Source organism: Pongo pygmaeus, chromosome 12 (genome assembly GCF_028885625.2).
Source record: "Pongo pygmaeus isolate AG05252 chromosome 12, NHGRI_mPonPyg2-v2.0_pri, whole genome shotgun sequence".
Taxonomy (NCBI): Eukaryota; Metazoa; Chordata; class Mammalia; order Primates; family Hominidae; genus Pongo; species Pongo pygmaeus.
The window spans coordinates 53,777,223-53,797,534 of record NC_072385.2 but is presented as its reverse complement, the minus strand read 5'-3'; the positions used below and the strand labels follow the sequence as shown (position 1 = coordinate 53,797,534).

General features: G+C 38.7%; 1 protein-coding gene and 1 non-coding gene across 13 annotated transcripts in view; one reads left to right on the top strand and one right to left on the bottom strand.

Annotated features, from left to right (window-relative positions):
• The window catches only part of CTNNA2 (catenin alpha 2), a 1,147,855-nt gene that overhangs the window by 129,101 nt on the left and 998,442 nt on the right, over window positions 1–20,312 (top strand). For 6 of the 12 annotated variants that reach the window (XM_054474847.1, XM_054474848.1, XM_054474846.1 and 3 more), the window contains exon 2: window positions 18,863–18,969. In XM_054474847.1, coding sequence (XP_054330822.1) covers window positions 18,868–18,969 — 102 coding nt within the window. In that variant the 5' untranslated portion in view covers window positions 18,863–18,867. Of the gene's footprint in view, window positions 1–1,589; window positions 1,729–18,862; window positions 18,970–20,312 lie in introns of those variants that run through there. The other 6 variants (XM_054474853.2, XM_054474844.2, XM_054474845.2 and 3 more) reach the window with 5 other exon arrangements.
• LOC129030945 (U6 spliceosomal RNA) lies at window positions 4,717–4,818 on the bottom strand. Its single transcript, XR_008500837.1, has one exon. It is a non-coding gene; the product is annotated as a U6 spliceosomal RNA (small nuclear RNA).

Below are 20,312 nucleotides of genomic sequence, written 5' to 3'. Positions count from 1 at the left end.
TGAGGCTAATTTAGTTCATTCCAATAAAATATTTTAAGGTCTTTTTATTAAAGCAGAAATTAAAATAATTATCATTATTTTTAAATATTGCTTAACATAAAAAGAACTCCAGAGAAATTATAACCACTGTGTAAAATTGAAAGTGAAAAGCACTTAAAATTCAGGAGTATAAAATAAAATATTCCTTGATAAAAATTGTGTGCATAAACAACTTGTATTTTAGAACAGAACTTGGTATATTCAGTTTGTCTAAATAAACCCCTAACCGGAAAATTTTAATGAAAAAAAATCCTCTGAAGTAACAATAAATATATTTCTTCTGTTTATCGACAAATAGCTAATGAGGATCAATAATGTTTTTATAGTGCGATGCTTCTAGATTGCCATTTACCTATGCTAATAAAGCTACCAGACCTACAGTTTCCATGGTAGTAGGTATAACGTAAAGAACAATTCATGTGGCCCAAGGCCCAAGTTATGTTATGGGTTATTATATTGATTATAAGTAGTATTTCTCAGTAGGATCACTATTGGTATTTTGAGTGAGAATATCCGTTGTTATGTGGGACTTTAACATTGCACTCCATTAAACAATGCTGGCCTTTTAATTACTTCACAATGATTGGGACATCCAAAATGGCCCCTGGAAAATATTACGTGAGTAATACAGCCCCTACCTGAAATCCACTGATACAGAATAGGAACCAGCAAAATTTTTCTGTAGAGGTGGATAATAAATATTTCATATGTGTGGGCCATACAGTCTCTGTCTCAATTACTCAACTCGGCTATTGTGGTGAAAAAGCAACTAGAGTATAGATGGCATGAAAAAGAGTAGCTGTGTTCCAATACAGACTATATTTACAAAAGCAAGTGCTGGGCAGATTTTCACTGGGGGCTGTAGTTTGCCAGTCTCTTCAAAAGTACCACAAGTCCATCAATCTGAACACAAAGAATGCTATTTGAAAAACAATTAGTAGTATTATGTTAGTTAGGAGGGTTTGGGGCTGCAAATAATATGAAATCATATTTGCTGTTTCTAAAGTTAGGGTTGTTTCAGTCTTGGTTAATTTAATATATGATTGTCATAAGAGACATAAGCGCTTTCCATCCTTCTACTCTGTTATTCACAGTTGTTGTCATTATCTCCCCTCATAGTCACAGATAGATGCAACAGTGTCATGCCTAGTTACAACAGCACACAGGGGAGAAGGACATGTCCATATAGTCCAGGAAAACCTTTCCCAGAAGTCCCCAGCTGAGTTGCTATCACATCTTGTTTGGCTGCATCTCCAAACTTGAGTTAAAAAATGGAAAAAGGAAAATATCCCACATGTTTTACATAGGATAATTATGATTCTCCTCCTTAGCCTGGAGAGACAGATTCAGCCTTAACCCATACCTGTAGATGACCAATATTTGAATGAGCTGTGATTACATGGGTAAGAAAGAGCAGGGGGCTTTGAGAGGTGAGTGAAGAAAGATGTCTGTGAGATGCATTGTTTTCCATGTTAACTAAATTACACTCAAATATAATTCTGTCTTAGATGGTATTTGAGTCCATTTGTTTCCCTCTGTTTCCCAACTAGTCAAAGGAAGCATTTCATTCCACCTATCTTTGGTCAGAAGAGAAAGAGGAGTGTAGACCAGCATTCTACCCACTGATGACAGGTCATCTGTCTCTATTATTGAAGAACCATTGCAGAGCCTATGCTCACCTTCTGCGAGGTCAGTAAAACCAGTATATGAAAGAGTGTTTGAACTTGCTTAACAAACATCACTTAGCAGTCCTTAAGGAACCTCTCAAATAAGCCCCAGCTAATCATACATAGTTAGTATAGAAGTTGATTTATAAGAGTTGAAAATAATTTGCTGAAAAGCATTTTCACTGAAATGATATAATCATTTTAGTGCTAAAGGGAATACAGAAGACCCATGGATTCTTTTAAGCTCGTAAAGTTGCTGCCCTACAATTTCAGAGGAAGCAGGTGATTTGTCAAGAGAATAATTTTGGTGGCTGAGAGTACAGATATAACTAGAAGCTGGTTTTCCCACTTTGTTGTGCTGTGTTCTCCGAATTACATCATGGTATTCCTGCAGCAAAATGGCTGCAAGAGACCTTATGCTTATCAGTAGGGATGGCTCTGACTCAAGTTCTGATTTTTTTCCTGGAGTTATTCCTGAATGTTGAGCTCTTTAAGCTGTCAGTACTGGGGTTGAACAAATACCTGTAGATGCAGCTCTATTTATTGTAGTGACTTTTTGAGAATGATACTGTACTATTTTGTGGATAGGTTTGTTCAGGAGACCTTGTTTTGCATCTCCCTCATATAATTCGTTCAATTTGGAAGGGGCTGCTCCTTTAATGCCAGTCATTTACTTATGTGTTTATTCAAACATATCGAATTCACTGTTCCATCCCCAAGGATCTAAGTATTCTAGTGTGAAAGAGAATGAGCCGAACAATTAAAATAGAGTGAGATTTATGGCACAATCGAGGGAAGCATTGTGTCCTCTTAAGATCGAGGGTGACACTGAACAGGTCAAGAAGTGATGCCTGAGTTGAGTCTCAAAACATAACCAAAGTAAGTCAAGTAAGGAAAACAGGGATGAAGCTGGCCTATGCAAGGAATGACACGAGAAAAGGCTTAGAAGGAATGACACAAGAAACGTCTTAGAGGAATGGGAGAATATGGGATGTCTGGGTAACAGCTAGCAGTTCACTAGGTCTCACAAAGACTTAAGATGCACAATTGGCAAATACTGAGTAATGGGACTTTACTGGGGAAGAGTTAATATATTTAGAACTTTATTCTTAGGCAGTGGGAGTCGTCAGAGGCTATTCGATGGGACAGTGACATGATGTCATTCATATTTGCAAAAACCATTATGGTTGTTGGATAAAGAAGGGATTAGAGGAGGTAAGATTGAAGGCAACATGACCAGCCAAGAGGCTCTTTCAATAATCTAATAAAGAAATGCCAAGAGCCTTGATTAAGGCAGCGGTGGTGGAGAGAGAAAGAAGAGATGGTTGTCAATCAGGTGCTGATAGAATTTATTAGACTTGAACTTTTTATTGTAGGAGGTAAGAGAAAGGAAAGGAATTCGAGACCATCCTGGCTAACACGGTGAAACCCCGTCTCTACTGAAAAATACAAAAAATTAGCCGGGCGCGGTGGTGGGCCCCTGTGGTCCCAGCTAGTCGGGAGGCTGAGGAAGGAAAATGGCGTGAACCCAGGAGGCGGAGCTTGCAGTGAGCCGAGATCGCGCCACTGCACTCCAGCCTGGGTGGCAGAGCTAGACTCCGTCACGGTAAAAAGAAAAAAAAAAAATGACTACTGCATTTCTGACAGGGCTTGATACATGATAGTTCTTCTATTTTTTTTTTTTTGAGATGGAGTTTCACTCTTGTCGCCCAGACTGGAGTGTAGTGGTGTGATCTCGGCTCATTGCAACCTCTGCCTCCCAGGCTCAAGCAATTTTCCTGCCTCACCCTCCCAAGTAGCTGGGATTACAGGCGCCTGCCACCACGCCCGGGTAATTTTTGTATTTTTAGTAGAGACGGGTTTTCAACATGTTGGCCAAGCTGGTCTCAAGCTACAGACCTCAGGTGATCCGCTTGCCTCGGCCTCCCCAAGTGCTGGGATTACAGGCATGAGCCACCATGCCCGGCCAATACATAATAGTTCTATTCATTGACATATGACCATAGGAGTTGGACCAATGTTGTGGAAAGATGCGTTCACTTTTAAGCCTGTTCATTTTGAAGTGCTTGGAAACCTAGTAACTCATTGTATATAGCAGGCTGGAACCCAGGAAAGAGCGCTGAACTAAAGAAATAGATGTCGGGGGCCGGGTGCGGTGGCTCACGCCTGTAATCCCAGCACTTTGGGAGGCTGAGGCAGGCGGATCACGAGGTCAGGAGATCTAGACCGTCCTGGCTAACACGGTGAAACCCCATCTCTACTAAAAATACAAAAAAAAAAAATTAGCCAGGCGTGGTGGCGGGCACCTGTAGTCCCAGCTACTCAGGAGGCTGAGGCAGGAGAATGGCGTGGACCTGGGAGGCGGAGCTTGCAGTGAGCCGAGATTGCGCCACTGCACTCCAGCCTGGGCGACAGAGCGAGACTCCATCTCAAAAAAAAAAAAAAAAAAGAAAGAAAGAAAGAAAAAAAAAGAAAAGAAATAGATATGAGAGTTTTCAGCATAAAGTAAGACACTGACATGAATGAGACCACACGGGCACTAGAGCAGACAGAGATGAGACACAGCGATGGAGTCCAAAGCAGAAACATGAAGGGCATCGGGTCTAGAAGAAGAGGGTACAAAGACGACTAAGAATAAGATGTTGAGAGGGTACAAGAAGACCAGGAGTAGTATTCTATTCTTGAAACAAAAGAAACAACAACATTGCCAAATATTTCTATGTAATCAAATAAGATTTTAAAAGAGGACCCTGGGTATTTTGAAATGATTTACTTATTGATTTTTATTTAGATAAGGAATGTGTGATCATTATGTAACTAGAATATATATAAATGTATAAGGTGAAAAATATATATAATTTTGAATAATTTAAGAATCACCCTAAATCCCACCACCCAGCATAACTACTGTTAAAATTTTGATGCATATCTTTCCAGACTTTTTCTATATGCAAATATATTCTCTATATCCAGATATATGTCTATATATAACAAAATGAGTTCATACTATAAAAATATTGGATGCTGCATAAATTTGCTTGTCATTCTTCCCCGAGACCATGATAATCTTCTCCACATCTTTCTAATTTTAGTATATAAGCTGGGAAATCACATGATGTCCATTGAATTAAGTAACTAGAAGATCATTTGTAATTTTGCAAGGCTAATTTCAGTGGAATGGCGAGGGCAGAAGCCAGATTGTTGTGGGATGGGGAATGAGTAGGTAGTGAGGAAGTGGAACAGGCATTATAGACTACCCTTTCAAGAAGCTAGGCTGTGAAGGAGAAGGGAAGTATAGAATGTCAAGTGAGGAGTAGGATGGTGAAGGATATATATATTTTTTATTTTGTATTTTACTTTTTTAATTGGGCAATACTTTCCACTGCCTGGAAAGAGCCAGAAAAGGGGTGAAATTGAGGATACAGAAGAGAGTACAATTGATGGAGTGAGGCCTCAGTCAGGAGGCAGGAAGGGATGGGATGCAGGAAAGAAGAACCAAGCCCCATCTTCTAATAAGGCAATTGGGAAGGAGTTAAGGGTAGAAACAGATGGTTTCATACATTTGTAGATGTGTCACCTGAGGTGATTCTGGTCACCTTAGAATGATTATGGCTGATGCCCACATGTATTGAGCTATTTGATGGTTTTTTGAACTTTCGGGAAACAAAGACCTTCCATATTGGATTAGATCCATTATCTGTTCACTTTCATCTTCAGAGTGGTATCGAGAGATGCATGCTAGAAAGGTCTAGTCATCTCTGACAAACTGAAAGGTCAAAAATGGTCCCTAAACACTCAGTTACCTTAAACAATACATTAAGGATTTATTATCCACATATTTCTGTGAAGTTTCTTGAAGCTGTGTATTTTCTTAGCCTGTTCTGCCCCACAAGACTTACCACCCATGAAATAACATATTGAACACATTTCAGGAAGTTGAATTGTATCTTGGAAAAAAACAGATTTGGAACAAACTGGTTGAATTCCATTAACCTTGGAAAAGCAAGCTTTAGTTCTCTTATGGGTAAAATTGGGATACCATCACTATTGACCTGACAGCAGTGTGAAGATAGCATAAGGTAACATAGGTCAAGTGCCTGAACAGTAACTACTGAGATAGCGTGCTCAGCATGTGTTAGTGCCTTCCTCCATGACTGTCTGATACAGATGTTCTCACTCTCAGTGATTGACCAAGGACTCCCATTCACTCCAGCATACCAGGACTTGATGATAGCAACATGAAACTATTGATAATCATAATAAACTTTGGCCAATGACCTGTAGTGTTCAGTGGAATCGTTGTTGTTTTGAAATGTAAATATCATGAAATTAATGGAAAGGATTATACTATCTTGAGATGTACAAAATTAACAGGCCTCATTTGCATTTCCTAAAACCATGGTAGATTCATTTTTTTTATATTTACAGAAGCATATTACCTGAGGTATTTTTGGCTCATAAATACAAAATTAAATCCCACAGATGACCAGAAGGAAAGCTAGGTTATTGTTTCTCTTTTTTACATATGATTTTCTGTATGAAAAGCTTAATAAGATGATTTACTAAGGAGTATATATGCTGAACACAACTTGTGCTGAAATGTCAGTCCTCACTGTGAAAGACTTCTAGGCAAATATAATTGCTGTAACGTGTTATGACCTTTCAAGACTCATAATTCAATTGAAAGGGGCAAGGCTAACACAATGCAGGAGAATTATTTCCCATTTACTGTAGCTGCCACTGGATGCAAAGCAGTACCTGTTTACTTTAGATCCAGTGAATCAGCCAGTCTATGACATAGGAAATTGCATGAGGCAGGTCTATTAGGCTTAAATAATTTCCCTATGAGTTTCTGCTACTTAATTCCTTTTTAACTCACCAGCACATGTGTGGATTTAACTTCGACTTTTAAAATAAAATATAATAATTCACTAGAGCTTGCTTTAAAAATGCAAGTCCTTAGGTACTAATTAAGTATTTTTATAACCACTTAACTGTTGAAAATAGCTCTTAAATATCTGCATTTCTTTCTTTATATCATGATTACTTTGTCTCCTTGACTCTCCCTCCTAGAGTTACTTGGATGCCTTTTCATAGCCTTGGTTAATTTGTTTCCTGCATTTTTTCTGGCAGCAATTCAAAAGATCATTGATTATTTTCCCATTACTCTGTTGCACAAACTACTTAATATGGCTCCATCCAGACATTCAAAATTCGGAGCTGCCATTGGTTACCTGCCTACTGCCTGATCTAAATGCCAAGTTGAAGTGAAATGATTTAATGGTCCCAGAGATGCCCATCCCCAGCAGAGCTCACTCTGTGAGGGCTCCCCTCTTGGTGAATGGTTCCTGCTTTTACAATCTGATGAGTCAGAACAAAGCTCATCTCTCTAATCAATATTAAGCATGTCTAATTCACTTTAATGTTTCCCACATCAGCTAAATGGAGCTTGCACACAGTGGGTAGTTAGTATATAGGCACTGAATGAATGATGGATGGATAACTGAATGAAGGAAGAGACAGAAAACTTTTATTTAATAATGCATTATGGGATTGCACTTTTTGGCTAGATTATCAAAGGCTTTCAAAGAAATAATTGAGAAGCATTAGACTCTTGCATTAAAAGTAAAATTTATTTATATAAATTATTTAAAAACACTGTAATTAAATTTGAGTTTCTAATGCATTCTGGACATAAGTCCTCATTAAAAGTTTTTTTCGTTTAATATTGGTTGTCTAACTTTTAAGTAAAGATATCTTCATATGAAAATTACTTTAAAAATTAACTGTTTTATGACTTAGTTATGATTTGAGGGTTTTCAATGCCTTGTTGAATGGGATTCAAATTATATTGTGGTAATTATTGTAGGAAATTTGGATTGGGTTCAAAAGGATTAGTTTTAGTATAACTCAAATGACTCTAGTAACAAAATAAAAGCTACATTTTAAAAAGAGAATATCGAAGGCATTCTGAAGGAGAACACTTACTTATTTTTTTTCCAGGTCTGTAGCAGCTAAAGTGGTGCATTCAGTAAAAAATCTCCTTCCTGCATCAGAACATTTGTATTACATTTTAACTATAACTGTGTGCGTGTGTGTGTGTGTGTGTGTGTGTGTGTGGAGAGAGAGAGAAACTTGAACTTGGCAAAGAATCAAGCCCATGAGTACTCATAGCATTTTGAGTAATGCCCAGCACTGCTAATCATTGTGAAAGTGAAGAGTCTCTGTTCCTGAATGCATTAGAAGGCAAAAAACTTAGGTAAATCAAATAGATAACAATACAGGCAACTTGTATTCAAATCATGTATTTGAATTAGAATTGACTTAAAGTCATTCTAAATACCAGTGGAATTCAGAGAAAAGAAAAGTCACTAGGGCTTGTGTAAACAGGTAGACTTCGTAAAGAGGTCTCAGGGAGACCCTGAGAGGGTCTTGAAGACAAAATGGAATTTGAGTCAGTGAGAAGGAAGACTTCCTAGGAGGCATTGTGGGCTAACCTGTAGAGCTTGAACTATACTTTGCACAAAGTTACTCATGTGGAAATCAGAACTGAATCAAATATCACTAGTCTCAAAGTTACTTTTTCCTGAACAAAAATGGGGTACAATTTAACACATGTTAAATAAGCTAGTATCCTGTTCTAATATGTACTATACATTTTTCTAAAATACATAAATAAAAGTAAACCTGAAATATAAATTATGTTCTCTAAATAATGCCAAGATGTCATGTGTTTTCAGGGTCTGGGGAAGTACTGAACAAAGAATATGTCTAAAAATATGTCTGAAAGATATTTTAAAAGCTATTATTCTCTAGGAAATAGACCCACAATTGAAAAGATAAAGAATTGATACTTGAAAAGTACAAATAAATATTTGGATATTTCATATGTTCACATTTAATCAACAACATATATGAAGGGCCTAACTCTCTACTATATGCTGCAGATGAGAGAAAATAAATGAAAAACTGAATTTATGTCTTAATGAGTTTATAACCTGGTGGGTTATGTCAAACTAATGTCAGTTTCTTAATGAGCCAGTTAAGAAAAATGTTAAGATCTTCTGTTACTGACTGTAAATACAGTCTTGATTCAGGGATTATGAAGGTGCAGGTTGGGGATGTCAGTATTTGGATATTGGAGGATGAGAAGGAAGGTGTCCCAGGTAGAAACTTTAGGAAGAGGCATGAACCATGTGTTGTAATGTTATACCCTGATTGGAGTAGAAGACTTTTGTTAAAGAAATAAGATCCAATAGAGCAGGGTCAGAAAGTGGAATATCTGCCTGGTTACAAAGAGGAGTTGGGGCTTGTTGGAAAAGAGAATTAAGCAGTTGTTTTGGTTTTCTAGAAAAGCAATGTTTAGGATAATTAGTTTGGGCTAAATTTTACAGTGAGACTAAAGGAAGGCAGTTTGGTGGCTAGTTTGCTATAATGTAAATATGAAGTGATGAGATTCTGGTGAAGATTTGAGATATATAGTTATTGGACATGAAATTCTAATTTATAGGCAGAAGAACAAAGAATAAATTAATTGCCAAAGAAGCTATGTTCCTATTAAATAATTTAAAGTTACTTTTGGACTGTAAAGATAATTCCTCAAGATATGTTACCTGGAATACTAACAGTTCTGATTTTCAGTTGTTGGAATCTACTGTCCAAATCTGAATTGCGGTGTTGCTGAAGGATAATAAGCAAGTTGAACAATGTTAACCTTTGGTCAAGAAATTTCATTTAGACAATTTGGGTCCTTGATGGGACACTGGACACCTCACATGGCACACAGAGTAAGCACTACTTACCTGGATATCACATAGGTTCACACTCAAGTGGAAAACAACCCATAATTTAGGAGTAGACTGAGTCTGTATATGTTTCCAAAATGAATTAAAATGATAAGACTATGAATACAGTGAAAAGCAAGGAAATGAATTTGACAGATACTAAATTTTATTTTCAATTTCAGATTACTGGCTTTCTATTAGCATACTCCAGGAGTGGCAAATTTCTATAAAATTGGCACATAGTATTAAATTTTATGAGTGTGCTATTGTAAGTATAAAAACCCATTTCAGTGAGATATGGACATGGTTATTTCTTTTTAATCAGCAAACTCTAGGCCATATATTATTAGTCTCAACTTACCACCTTGAAAGACTTGAGGCTTTGGAGCTTTCTTTGTATGTATATTTGTGGTAACATTTTGTTTATTTGGGTAGAAGAAAAAGGAGATTCTGAAAAGGGTATAATAGTTTGATAAGTTTATTAAGGCATTCTTTAATATGCATTTATGCTTTGACATTGAGTATTATTACAGTAATATTTTCAAATTATTACAATGATATTTTTGTTCAGCAGCACTTCTTTGAGTGTTTTGTTGAAAGGTATGGGTTTACCAAGAATAGAAGTCTTGCAAATATTGTAATATTTGAGGAAAGTACTAAACTACACTTTAGCAATAGCGGAGATACCCGCACCCCACCCTGCCTTCACTGCAAATAGCAAAAACTACTTAGACTATTGCATATCACTGCAATTTTGATTAAAAGGGGTGACAGATCCTATAATTACAGCAGCAGCTTGCATCTTGGGTCACCTCTCGGTTCACTGAGCCAGGGCTTTGAATGGTTACTGTGTAAAGAATAGTGATGGGTGATACACTACCTCGTTATAGTCAAAGTTAGGGGAAATGAGCTTAGATTGAGCAGACTTAATGGAGGAAGATAAGAAGCAGGGCTTTCCCATAGTTTGGCCACCAGACCAGGCAATTTTCATACACATGGTAGCACCAGGAAGAGTGACAAATGCCATCTTCCTCCCACCTCCATTTGGACATGGTGTTGTCATGGCAGAGTATATTCTGGTGGGAGCCAGGATGCCTTTTACTCTCTAGGGCTATGTAGATAATAATACAAAAGATTTCTCCTGTTTTTTTTTTCCCTCAACTTCTGCTCCTATCTGTGATACATACACACAGATACTCTCTTCAGCGCCAGAAAATAGCCCCTCTTACAATAGGGTATCCACATCCTAGAGGTATTTTAAAAAAAAAATTAACAGGCCAGGCACGGTGGCTATGCCTGTAATCCCAGCACTTTGGGAGGCCAAGGTGGGCAGATCACAAGATCAAGAGATCGAGACCATCCTGGCCAACACAGTGAAACCCTGCCTCTACTAAAAATACACAAATTAGCTGGGTGTGGTGGTGCACGCCTGTAGTCCCAGCTACTCGGGAGGCTGAGGCAGGAGAATCGCTTGAACTGGGGAGGCAGGGGTTGCAGTGAGCCTAGATCGTGCCACTTCACTCCAGCCTGGCAACAGAGCAAGGCTCCATCTCAAAAAAAACTTAACAGAAAATTAGAACGACTGTCATAGTTCAGATAACATATTTGGAAGACTTAGTTTTATGGTCCCCAAATAAAGAGGTATTGTTCTTACTGGTCATCTGGTCTGAGCAGAGATATCCCATATCTTCCTGATAACTGCTCCCCTACTGGCATGTGTGGTGATGGTTCCTGATTACAACAGTGGTTCTTAAAGCGTCATTCCTGAACCAGCAGCAGCAGCAGCCTCTGGAAATTTGTCACAAATGAAAATTCTCCAACCCACCCTAGACCTAATCAATCAGAAACTCTTGGGGTGGGTCACAGAATTTGTGTGTTAGCATGGCCTCTAGGTGATTGTCATGGACACACAAATCTGAAAACTATTTGTATTTGTTTCCTATTGCTGCAGTAAAAAAGTTACCACAAACTTAGTATGTGGTAACTTACCAATGTATTACTACTTAGTTTTTGAAGGTCAGAAGTTCAGGCAGACATGGCTGGGTCTCCTTCTTTGGATCTCTCAAGGCTGAAATCAAGGTATTGATGGGGCTGTGTCTTACTGGAGGCTCTGGGGAAGAATCCACTTCTCACCTCATTTAGGCTGGTGACTGAATTCAGTTCCAGATGGTTGTGGAACTGAGACCTCCTTTTCTTTGCTGACTTTCAGCCAGAACTCACTCAGCTCCCAGAGGCCACCCACATTCTTTTCCATGCTTTTTATGTGGCCCCTCTAGCAACTAGGTTAAGTTTTTCTCAATTCAAATCCCTCTGCCTTTTCCCTTAGCCCTACCCATCTTACATCCTCTTCTGCTGTATCTCTATCATGTTCTCTTCCACCGATAGCCAGGAGAAAGATCTGATTTTTTGTTTTGTTTTGTTTTGAGATGGAGTCTCGCCCTGTCACCCAGGCTGGAGTGCAGTGGCATAATCTTGGCTCACTGCAACCTCCGCCTACCGGGTTCAAACAATTCTCCTGCCTCAGCCTCCCGAGTAGCTGGGATTACAGGTGGCCACCACCACACCTGGCTAATTTTTTTGTATCTTTAGTAGAGATGGAGTTTCAACATGTTGGCCAGGCTGGTCTCGAACTCCTGACCTCGTGATCCTTCTACCTCAGTCTCCCAAAGTGCTGGGATTACAGGCATGAGCCACCGTGCCCGGCCAAAAGATTAGCTTTTTAAGGGCTCATGTGATTACACTGGTTCTACCCAGATAATTCGGGATAATTTCCGTTTTTTAAAGGCCACTGATTGGTAACCTTAATCATATCTGTAAAATCCCCTTGGTCATGTAATGTAAGATATTTACAAGCATAACACAAGGGGGCTGAGGTCACTGGGCCAAAATTTTGTCTACTTTGCATTACACCTCAGAGGTTCCTTCTCTTGACTTTGCCAGGCCCCTGTGTTGCTCACTAGCTGGCCCAGCTTTACAGCCAGCATCCTACTCTCACCAATGGCAACTTGGGGAAACTGACCTCCAGACCTACTCTATCTCACCAGGAAAAGCAGCCACATTGCCCATGAGCCCCACACATATATTAGAACACCTGCTGTCTAACATCTAGTCTAACATTCCTTTATATCTCTCTCTTGCCTCTTCCTCTCTCATTCTTCAGAAATGGCTGGCTCCTCATTTTTTTATTTGTGTCCTTACCTCTATTTCCTCCCATGATTCAGAAGCTCCAGGGTGTAACTAAGCCTTGGGATTCTTCTCTAGAAGCAGTACGCCAGGGTGGTTTTGAGCATAAACTCTGAAGTCAAGACAATTTAGGTTCAAGTTTTTTTTTTTTTTTTTTTTTTTTAGATGAGGTTTGACTCTAACACCCAGACTGGAGTGCAATGGCATGATCTCGGCTCATTGCAGCCTCTGCCTCCCGGGCTCAGGCCATCTTCCCACCTCAGCCTCTGGAGTAGGTAGGACTACAGGTGTGCGCCACTACGCCCAGCTAATTTTTGTATTGTTTTTTTGTAGAGATGGGGTTTCTTCACTGTTGCCCAGACTAGTCTCAAACTTCTGGACTCAAGCAATCTTCCCACCTTAGCCTCCCAAAGTACTGGGATTACAGACATGAGCAATCGCACCCAGCCAAGGTTCAACTTTTATGACCATGAGCAACTTTCTTAACTGTTTTATACTGTAGTTCCCTCATTTATAAGTGGGAGGTAATAGTAAAAGGTCATTAGCCAGTATTATTTTACTCATGGAAAAAGCAATTTAATGTACAGGAGACTCGGTACTAATAATACCTGCCAACTACCCTAAATAGGGGAGAAATTTAAAGAAATAAATGCAAAAAAAGGCAGAGAAAAAAGCAATTCAAGGTTTTCAGACTTGATTCTTGAAATGCTAAAGAAATTTAGAAAATTCACCTTATTTCATCTCTCTCCCTTTCTCAATAAATCTGTTTTTTCAGACATCTTGTCCTGTGAGATTTTCAGTGGCATCCCTACCCCAATTGGTGTCTTGAAGTTTAAGATGATACTCATGTAGACAACATTGCAAAGAAGAAAAATCATCACTTTTGCATGTGCAATTATTCCACCGATTTTCAGAACAAATCTTTTAATAATATAATGTTATCACCATCCTTTTTTACAAACAATGAAACTGAAGCTTAGGTAATATAACTGACTCAACATCATATGTGCAGAGGTAGGTGAATTATCTCCACAGCTCTCTGATAATGATAGGCATTATCAGTCATTAGCTTCTTCTGAATTTTGTATCAACTAAAGCTGGCCTATCATATAATAAAGCTTTGTGGAGTTTGATGGCAGTAGTGCTCAGTATTGGTGAAGAAAAAAATTCATGGGAAGAATCTGAAGCTGGAGCTTCGTGGAGAGAAAACAGGTTTGGGTGGTCCCCTTGGCAACTGGAAAGCATCCTGGGCTATTGTGCTGCTATAGAACAGTAGAAAGAATGGAGATAACTTAGAAAGGTGAGGCAGAGAGTTCCAAAGACATTTTCCAGGAAGGTTTGAAAGGAGAATTTCTGCAGTGAACGATGCATTGCATTAACATATCTGGCATTTGAAGGCATTCCTTGAGGTATGGGAACTCGAGTCAGTTTTTCCTTATCAGGACACTGTCCAAGGAAACAAGCCCCTTAACCCTTGGCCGCTTCATAGAGGAGCCCATTTTACTCTGCCTTTTCTTTTCTGTCAGGTTTTGTATTTTCTATCATGAGTGACAAATAGCTGATAGCATCCTGGTCTGTGCCTCTTTCTTACCACGACAGAAAGATTATGAAATTATCTAAAGGATTACCAGGTGGGCTATATTAGTACCTTACATGGAAACACAATTTAAAACTTTTCTTTCTGTCTTTTTTTTTTTTTTTTTTTTTGAGAAAGGATCTCATTCTGTTGCTCAGGCTGGAGTGCAGAGGCACAATCATGACTCACTGAAGCCTCAACCTCCCTGGGATCAAGTGATCCTCCCACCTCAGCCTGCTCAGTAGCTGGGACTACAATATTGTGCCACCATGCCCACCTAATTTTTGTATTTTTTGTAGATATTGGGTCTCACTATCTTGTCCAGGCTGGTCTCAAACTTCTGGGCTCAAGCAGTCCACTCACTGTGGCCTCCCAAAGTGCTGAGATACAGGCATGAGCCACTGTGCCCAGCTAAAACTTTCCACGAAGAAACTCTCCTCAGAAATTCAAATTCTAGGAGCTTTCTCATAGGCTTGTAACATTGTGCTGTATGGATGAAGACAAACTTGTTGTCTTTTGTTATTTACAATCTTGTTTTTCACTCTTTGACTGTATCCAGTCTGTATTCTAAGTCTCTCCACCAAAGGTAAGTAAAATATGATTTTTTACTTTGAATTCAAATCAGTGAGAAGAAATTTATTTGCTTTATGTAAATTTTCTTTTGTGGGCAAACAGACTGTATTAATTGCACAGATGGAATTGAGACTATATATCATTTTATCCTCAGAAAGATGAAGGACTCATGAGACTGCACACTTGATCCATTCTCTTGTTTTCTCGTTTGTGTCAATTTGGTTGTTCCACATAGAGGAGTGTAAATCTGGATCTCTATTTTAATGAGTGTTTACCTGTTACTTCAGAGATAAAGAATTGCCAAAAAAGGAAATTTAAATTTGGGAAAATAATGACAACATAACAATAATAACAAATATTTCCAGGAATGTTAGCATGCTGTCTGTCCATTAAGTTATTTAATCCTCACAATAAGCCTATAAAATCCTTATTATCCTGATTTTTCATTTGAGGAAACCAGGACGCAGAAAGGGCAGGCAATTGGACAATACCACAGAGCTAATAAATTGCAGGGCTTCAAGTTTTTTTTTCAGTATACTTTCCTTATTTGTTTATTTTCAGTCTTTCCCTCCAGAATGTGATCTCTGCTGAGACAGCAGATATTTTTGCTGGTTTTGTCCACTGATGTAGCCGTGCTACCTAGAACAATGCCTGGCCCAGAGTATATGATAAATACTTGAATGGCAGGGCTTCAATTTAAACAAAGTCTATTTGATACCATTGTGTTAGTTATTGCTGATTAATAGTTAATGGCAAAATCTCAGTGGTATGCAACATACAACAGCAGGCATTTACTTCTTGATCATGTGTTGATGGTTTGGTTGGGAGTTGGCTGACTAGGCTTAACTTAGCTGTGCTTGGCTCCAGCTCCAGCTCAGATTCAGGTGTGCTCCATGTGTCTTTCTTTCTTTTTGGACCAGTAGGTTATATGTGACTCTTATGGCAGAAGGCAGTAGCACATAGGAGAAGCCCAACTAAGTAAGCACATTCCAAATGTCTACTCACATCATATTTCTTAACATTCCTTTAGCCAAAGCCCAATAGCAATGGAATAGGAAAATATTCTCTTCTTATGGATGTGAGGATGGGGAGGAAATGACTATTTACTGAAAAATCCTCCAATCTACCCCAAACGCCTGTGCATTTTCTCTGTCCTTCCTAATTCTTAAATATTGAATGGACAGGTGGCATGACATTCTCAGTTAGGAGTCACCTTATTGTGTGTGCTTGTCAGAGGGGCCACATACCAAATCATCAATTCCTATTTTCTAACTACCACTGCCTCCCTTTTTGCTCTAGAGGATGCTTGACTCATTTTGCCTTCTCTGCCCTAATTTGTTCATACTAGGAGACTCTGGAGGCAAAGATCATTAATGAGTGAATCTAGAAGACTATGGTTATGATTACTATCCTGGAATAGAATCTTTTTTTTCTGTTTTCATATAATTCCAACTGGCCAAGGGATTTTTTAAGGAAAATGTTCCTGCTACAAGGTCTAATACAGACAGCAGAAAGCAATCCAATGTTTTGAAAGTAGCAGGACGTGCAGGATGGGAATACTTTTTCTAGAAACAGCAAACTGTAAAGATGATACCAGCTGAGGTATCACAGGCAGGGGAGCTTCTTACCTTCTTCTACCTTGTGCTCAATAGCTGATATGAAGCTAAAATGCCCCTTACAGGCAACTCAAAGGGAATCTTACATATCAACATCATGGGTTTAGAGGTGGGGATTTTGCAGTCCCCACCACCACTCCTTTTGTTCATTGCTAATGTGGTTAGTAAACTAAATGGTGAAAAGATTATGGGGCAGAGACAGAATTCCTTGTTTTAGTCTCAACTGTATCAGAAACAGCATGGCTGGAAAACAGCATTTCACGTTTCTATGACTTATTTTTCCACTTCAACAAATTAGTACCTTGTAACCTTTTCTTTGCCACTGAATTTTACCTTTGTCAGAAGAAATGAACGAAAAGGTTGATCCTCAAAGGAATAAATTAATTTGAGTGATTTGTCTGGGAACTGTTATTCTTTTGTTTTTAGATTTATAAGGGCTCTGTGACCTTCAGGACTGAAGGCCCTAACTAACTCTTGCTTCTCGGCTCATAGTTGGCTTGAGATCTTTGTTTAAGGAGTATCCTTCACTTCTGCTTGATGCATGCTAGATTCATGTCTCTGTTGTGATTTCCCCAGCATTTTTGTGTCATGTTTTAAAAGTTACATAATGCAACAGCTATAATTTTATGTGTCTTCTTCGATCTATCAGTGTATGTCTACCAGCATGCCCATGTTATAATGGAAATTCTCTGTGCAGTCTTACCCAGTACCTGTCACTGTCATGTTACAATGACTTCATGACTGAGTATCCAGCTTTCCTACAGAACTTCCTTGCTCATCATCATTATTATGCCACTTTTGATTCCATCAGAGTTTGAAAAAGGTTCTCAGGGAACTTCTCCAGAAATTTGCAATAGCGGTATCATAAGTACTGGACTAAGATCACTTAGGTAGGCCTGGCTTCAGTAGGGATGAAGGTATCCCAGTGTCTGCGGGAAGCATCTGGCATCTTTATCCTTCTATGGCATGAGAAGGTGTGTTGCCCAGAGGCAGAATTCTGTATATGACAGAGCTGCTTCGTGGCAGTTGGTAGTGTGAATGGAAAATGTGTAAAGTGTTTTTAGGTTTTTGGAGGACAGGCAGCATGTCGGTGCCAACTATTGTTGTGATGAAGAAACCCAAATCTAAATCGGTCTGTATGGTTGGATTGCTATGCTTAGTTTATTTAAAACATGGCATTTGGAGAGAGTTAAAATACCAGCACACTGTGTCTTTGCCTCTACTTTTTTTCTAAAGCAAATTGGTTGGGTCTATTTGCAAAAGCATTAGCTGTAGGAGAGCCAGTAAAGAGGCACATTTCTACTAGTGCCTATTGTGATAGGCCTTCTTTGTCATGTTAATTCTAGTAGAAATAATCATCTACATTGATTTATAAGGTTGGAATTGAATGGGGACATTGATTCAAAATAAAAGAACAGCCATAGACGTTTTGATTTATGTTGGTATTAAGGCAAATCCTTCGGCTTCAGTTTGTACAATCTGAGGTTGCTTGTCCAGTGGTTAGATGTCAAAATGTATTTAGCAATTTCTTGATGAAAGAAACAAACCCCTGATAGAATGTATAATTTTTTTTGGAGGGGGGAGGGGCTAGAACTGTAATTTTTTGCTTGTTATGTGGAGACTGCTACCTGCATGTCAGTGGTTCTTAGGTAAGAGAGGATTGCTTTAGATTGAAATAAATAACCTTATCAGTCCCTGATTTTATGAGACAAGAATGTAAACGTAGTGAGTAATCAGAGAGCATGTAAATAGTGGCAGATAATTTTTCAGAACCATTGGCACTTAGTTTGAAGGTGTCTTTCTTATTTAAGAGACTGAAACTCTTGCCCCAAGGAGTATGGTATTCTCAGGGGTCAGTTATGATGTGAAGAAAAAAGTAACCTTTTGTTATAAAGGGGTTCCTACATCTAGTAATTATTGGTGGATTTACTTTGCTTCCTGCTATTCTTTGTTGTTCTCTCCAGACTGACATTGATGCCCCTTCCTCACCTCTCCCATAGTCCTCTCTGTGTTTCTTAATCACAACATGTGTCACACTGAGACCTAATTGTTCCCATATTTGGCTGTCTCTAACTTTAAACCTTAAGCTACTTGACGGCAAGACCAAAATCTTTCGCAGCATATAGCAGATAGGTATGCATACTCATTGTTGAGTAAATGAAATATTTCAGTGGCTATTGGGTCCCAAAAGCAGGCATAATGTACACCAGTATGCTGAGGAGGCCTCAGTTTTTAATCTGATTCCAACATTGCCACCTCACAGTGTACTGGTCTCGTTTTCCCATCTCTAATTTGACCAGGTTGGACCAGAGAGGCTATCTTCCAGTATGTTCTAAGTTTCAGTGATTTACTCATTTTGAATCACCAAAGTTACAATTTATTTCAAAGATAATTATTTCTAACTGATAACGTGTGTTCCCATAGGGAGCATGACTTCGGCAACTTCACCTATCATTCTGAAATGGGACCCCAAAAGTTTGGAAATCCGGACGCTAACAGTGGAAAGGCTGTTGGAGCCACTTGTTACACAGGTAAGGGATGCTTTGAAACCACTTTTTTATACATGTGTTTCTATTGTGATTATATCCTGACTCTTGAAAAAATTTAGACATCCTTAAAAGAGAATAAATCATGCCATAATTCCGATTACTGAATATATATTACTGCCTGAACTATGGGCAATCTCATTGCCCTATAACATTTGAAGTGGCTTTTAAAAACTATTTGTATGATTTTTGAAATTAAGGTGATGAGATAATTGAAGAGGGGTCCTTGGTGAAGGGGGCCCTCATTTACAGTAATGGATTCAAAGTCTAAATAAACTATTCCTCCTGCACTTTCAGATGCTAATGCACCGTTAGGAAAAACTGTGTTGACTATACAACAGCAATGTATATTTATTGAATTACTTTTCTTTCAGTTTACAAAGCAGAATTCATCCTGTTGGAGTGATGAGATGTTCCATTTTTGTGTTGTCACAGTTGTCACATTTCCACAAGATAACTGTCAACAGAAAAATATCATCAGGATTTTTAAGTGTTATAAGTTAATTTTTAGCGTCTTGTTAAGCATACTCTTTGCCATTTTAACTCTGAGATTCCTGGGATGTGAATTTTTTTTAACCAAATTATAATAGTTAGAGGCATTTGTATTGTCCTGTGGCTGCTATACCAAATTCCTATCTACTTCGTGGCTTGAAGCAGCACAAATTTATTATTCTAGAGGTCAAATATCCTAGTCAAGGTGTTGGTTGGCTTGCGTTTCTTCTGGAATTTCTAGAAGAAAATCCATTTTCTTGCTTTTCCCATCTTCTAGAAACCACATCACTTCTTTGACCCCTTTCTCTATATTCAAAGCCAGCAATGTAGCATCTTCAAATTTCTCTTGCACTCTGACCTTTGCTTCTGTCCTTGCATCCCATCTCTGAAATTGTCTTTCCTACTTCCTTCCAATAAGGACCCTTGTGATTATGTTCGGTCCACCCAAATACTCCAGAAAAATCCTCCCATCTCAAGATCCTTAACCCAATCACATCCAAAAAGGCTTCTATTGCCATTTAAGGTAACATATTTACAGTTTCCAGGGATTAAGATGGAGTTGCTTTGAGGACCATTATTCAGTCTGCCATAGTTTGCCCTCTGGCTCCCCAAAGATTCAGATCCTTCCTTTATGCAAAACACATTTCACCACATTCTCAGGTCTCCAAAAGTCTCAACCAATCATAGCATCAACTCAAGTTCAAAATATCATCTGAATTTCATCAGCTTAAAAGTCCCAAATTTCATTATCCAAATTATTTAAATTAGATATGGCTGAGGATCTCTTTATAATCTGTCCTTGAGCAGAGTTCCTCTCCATCTGTGTAGCTGTGAAA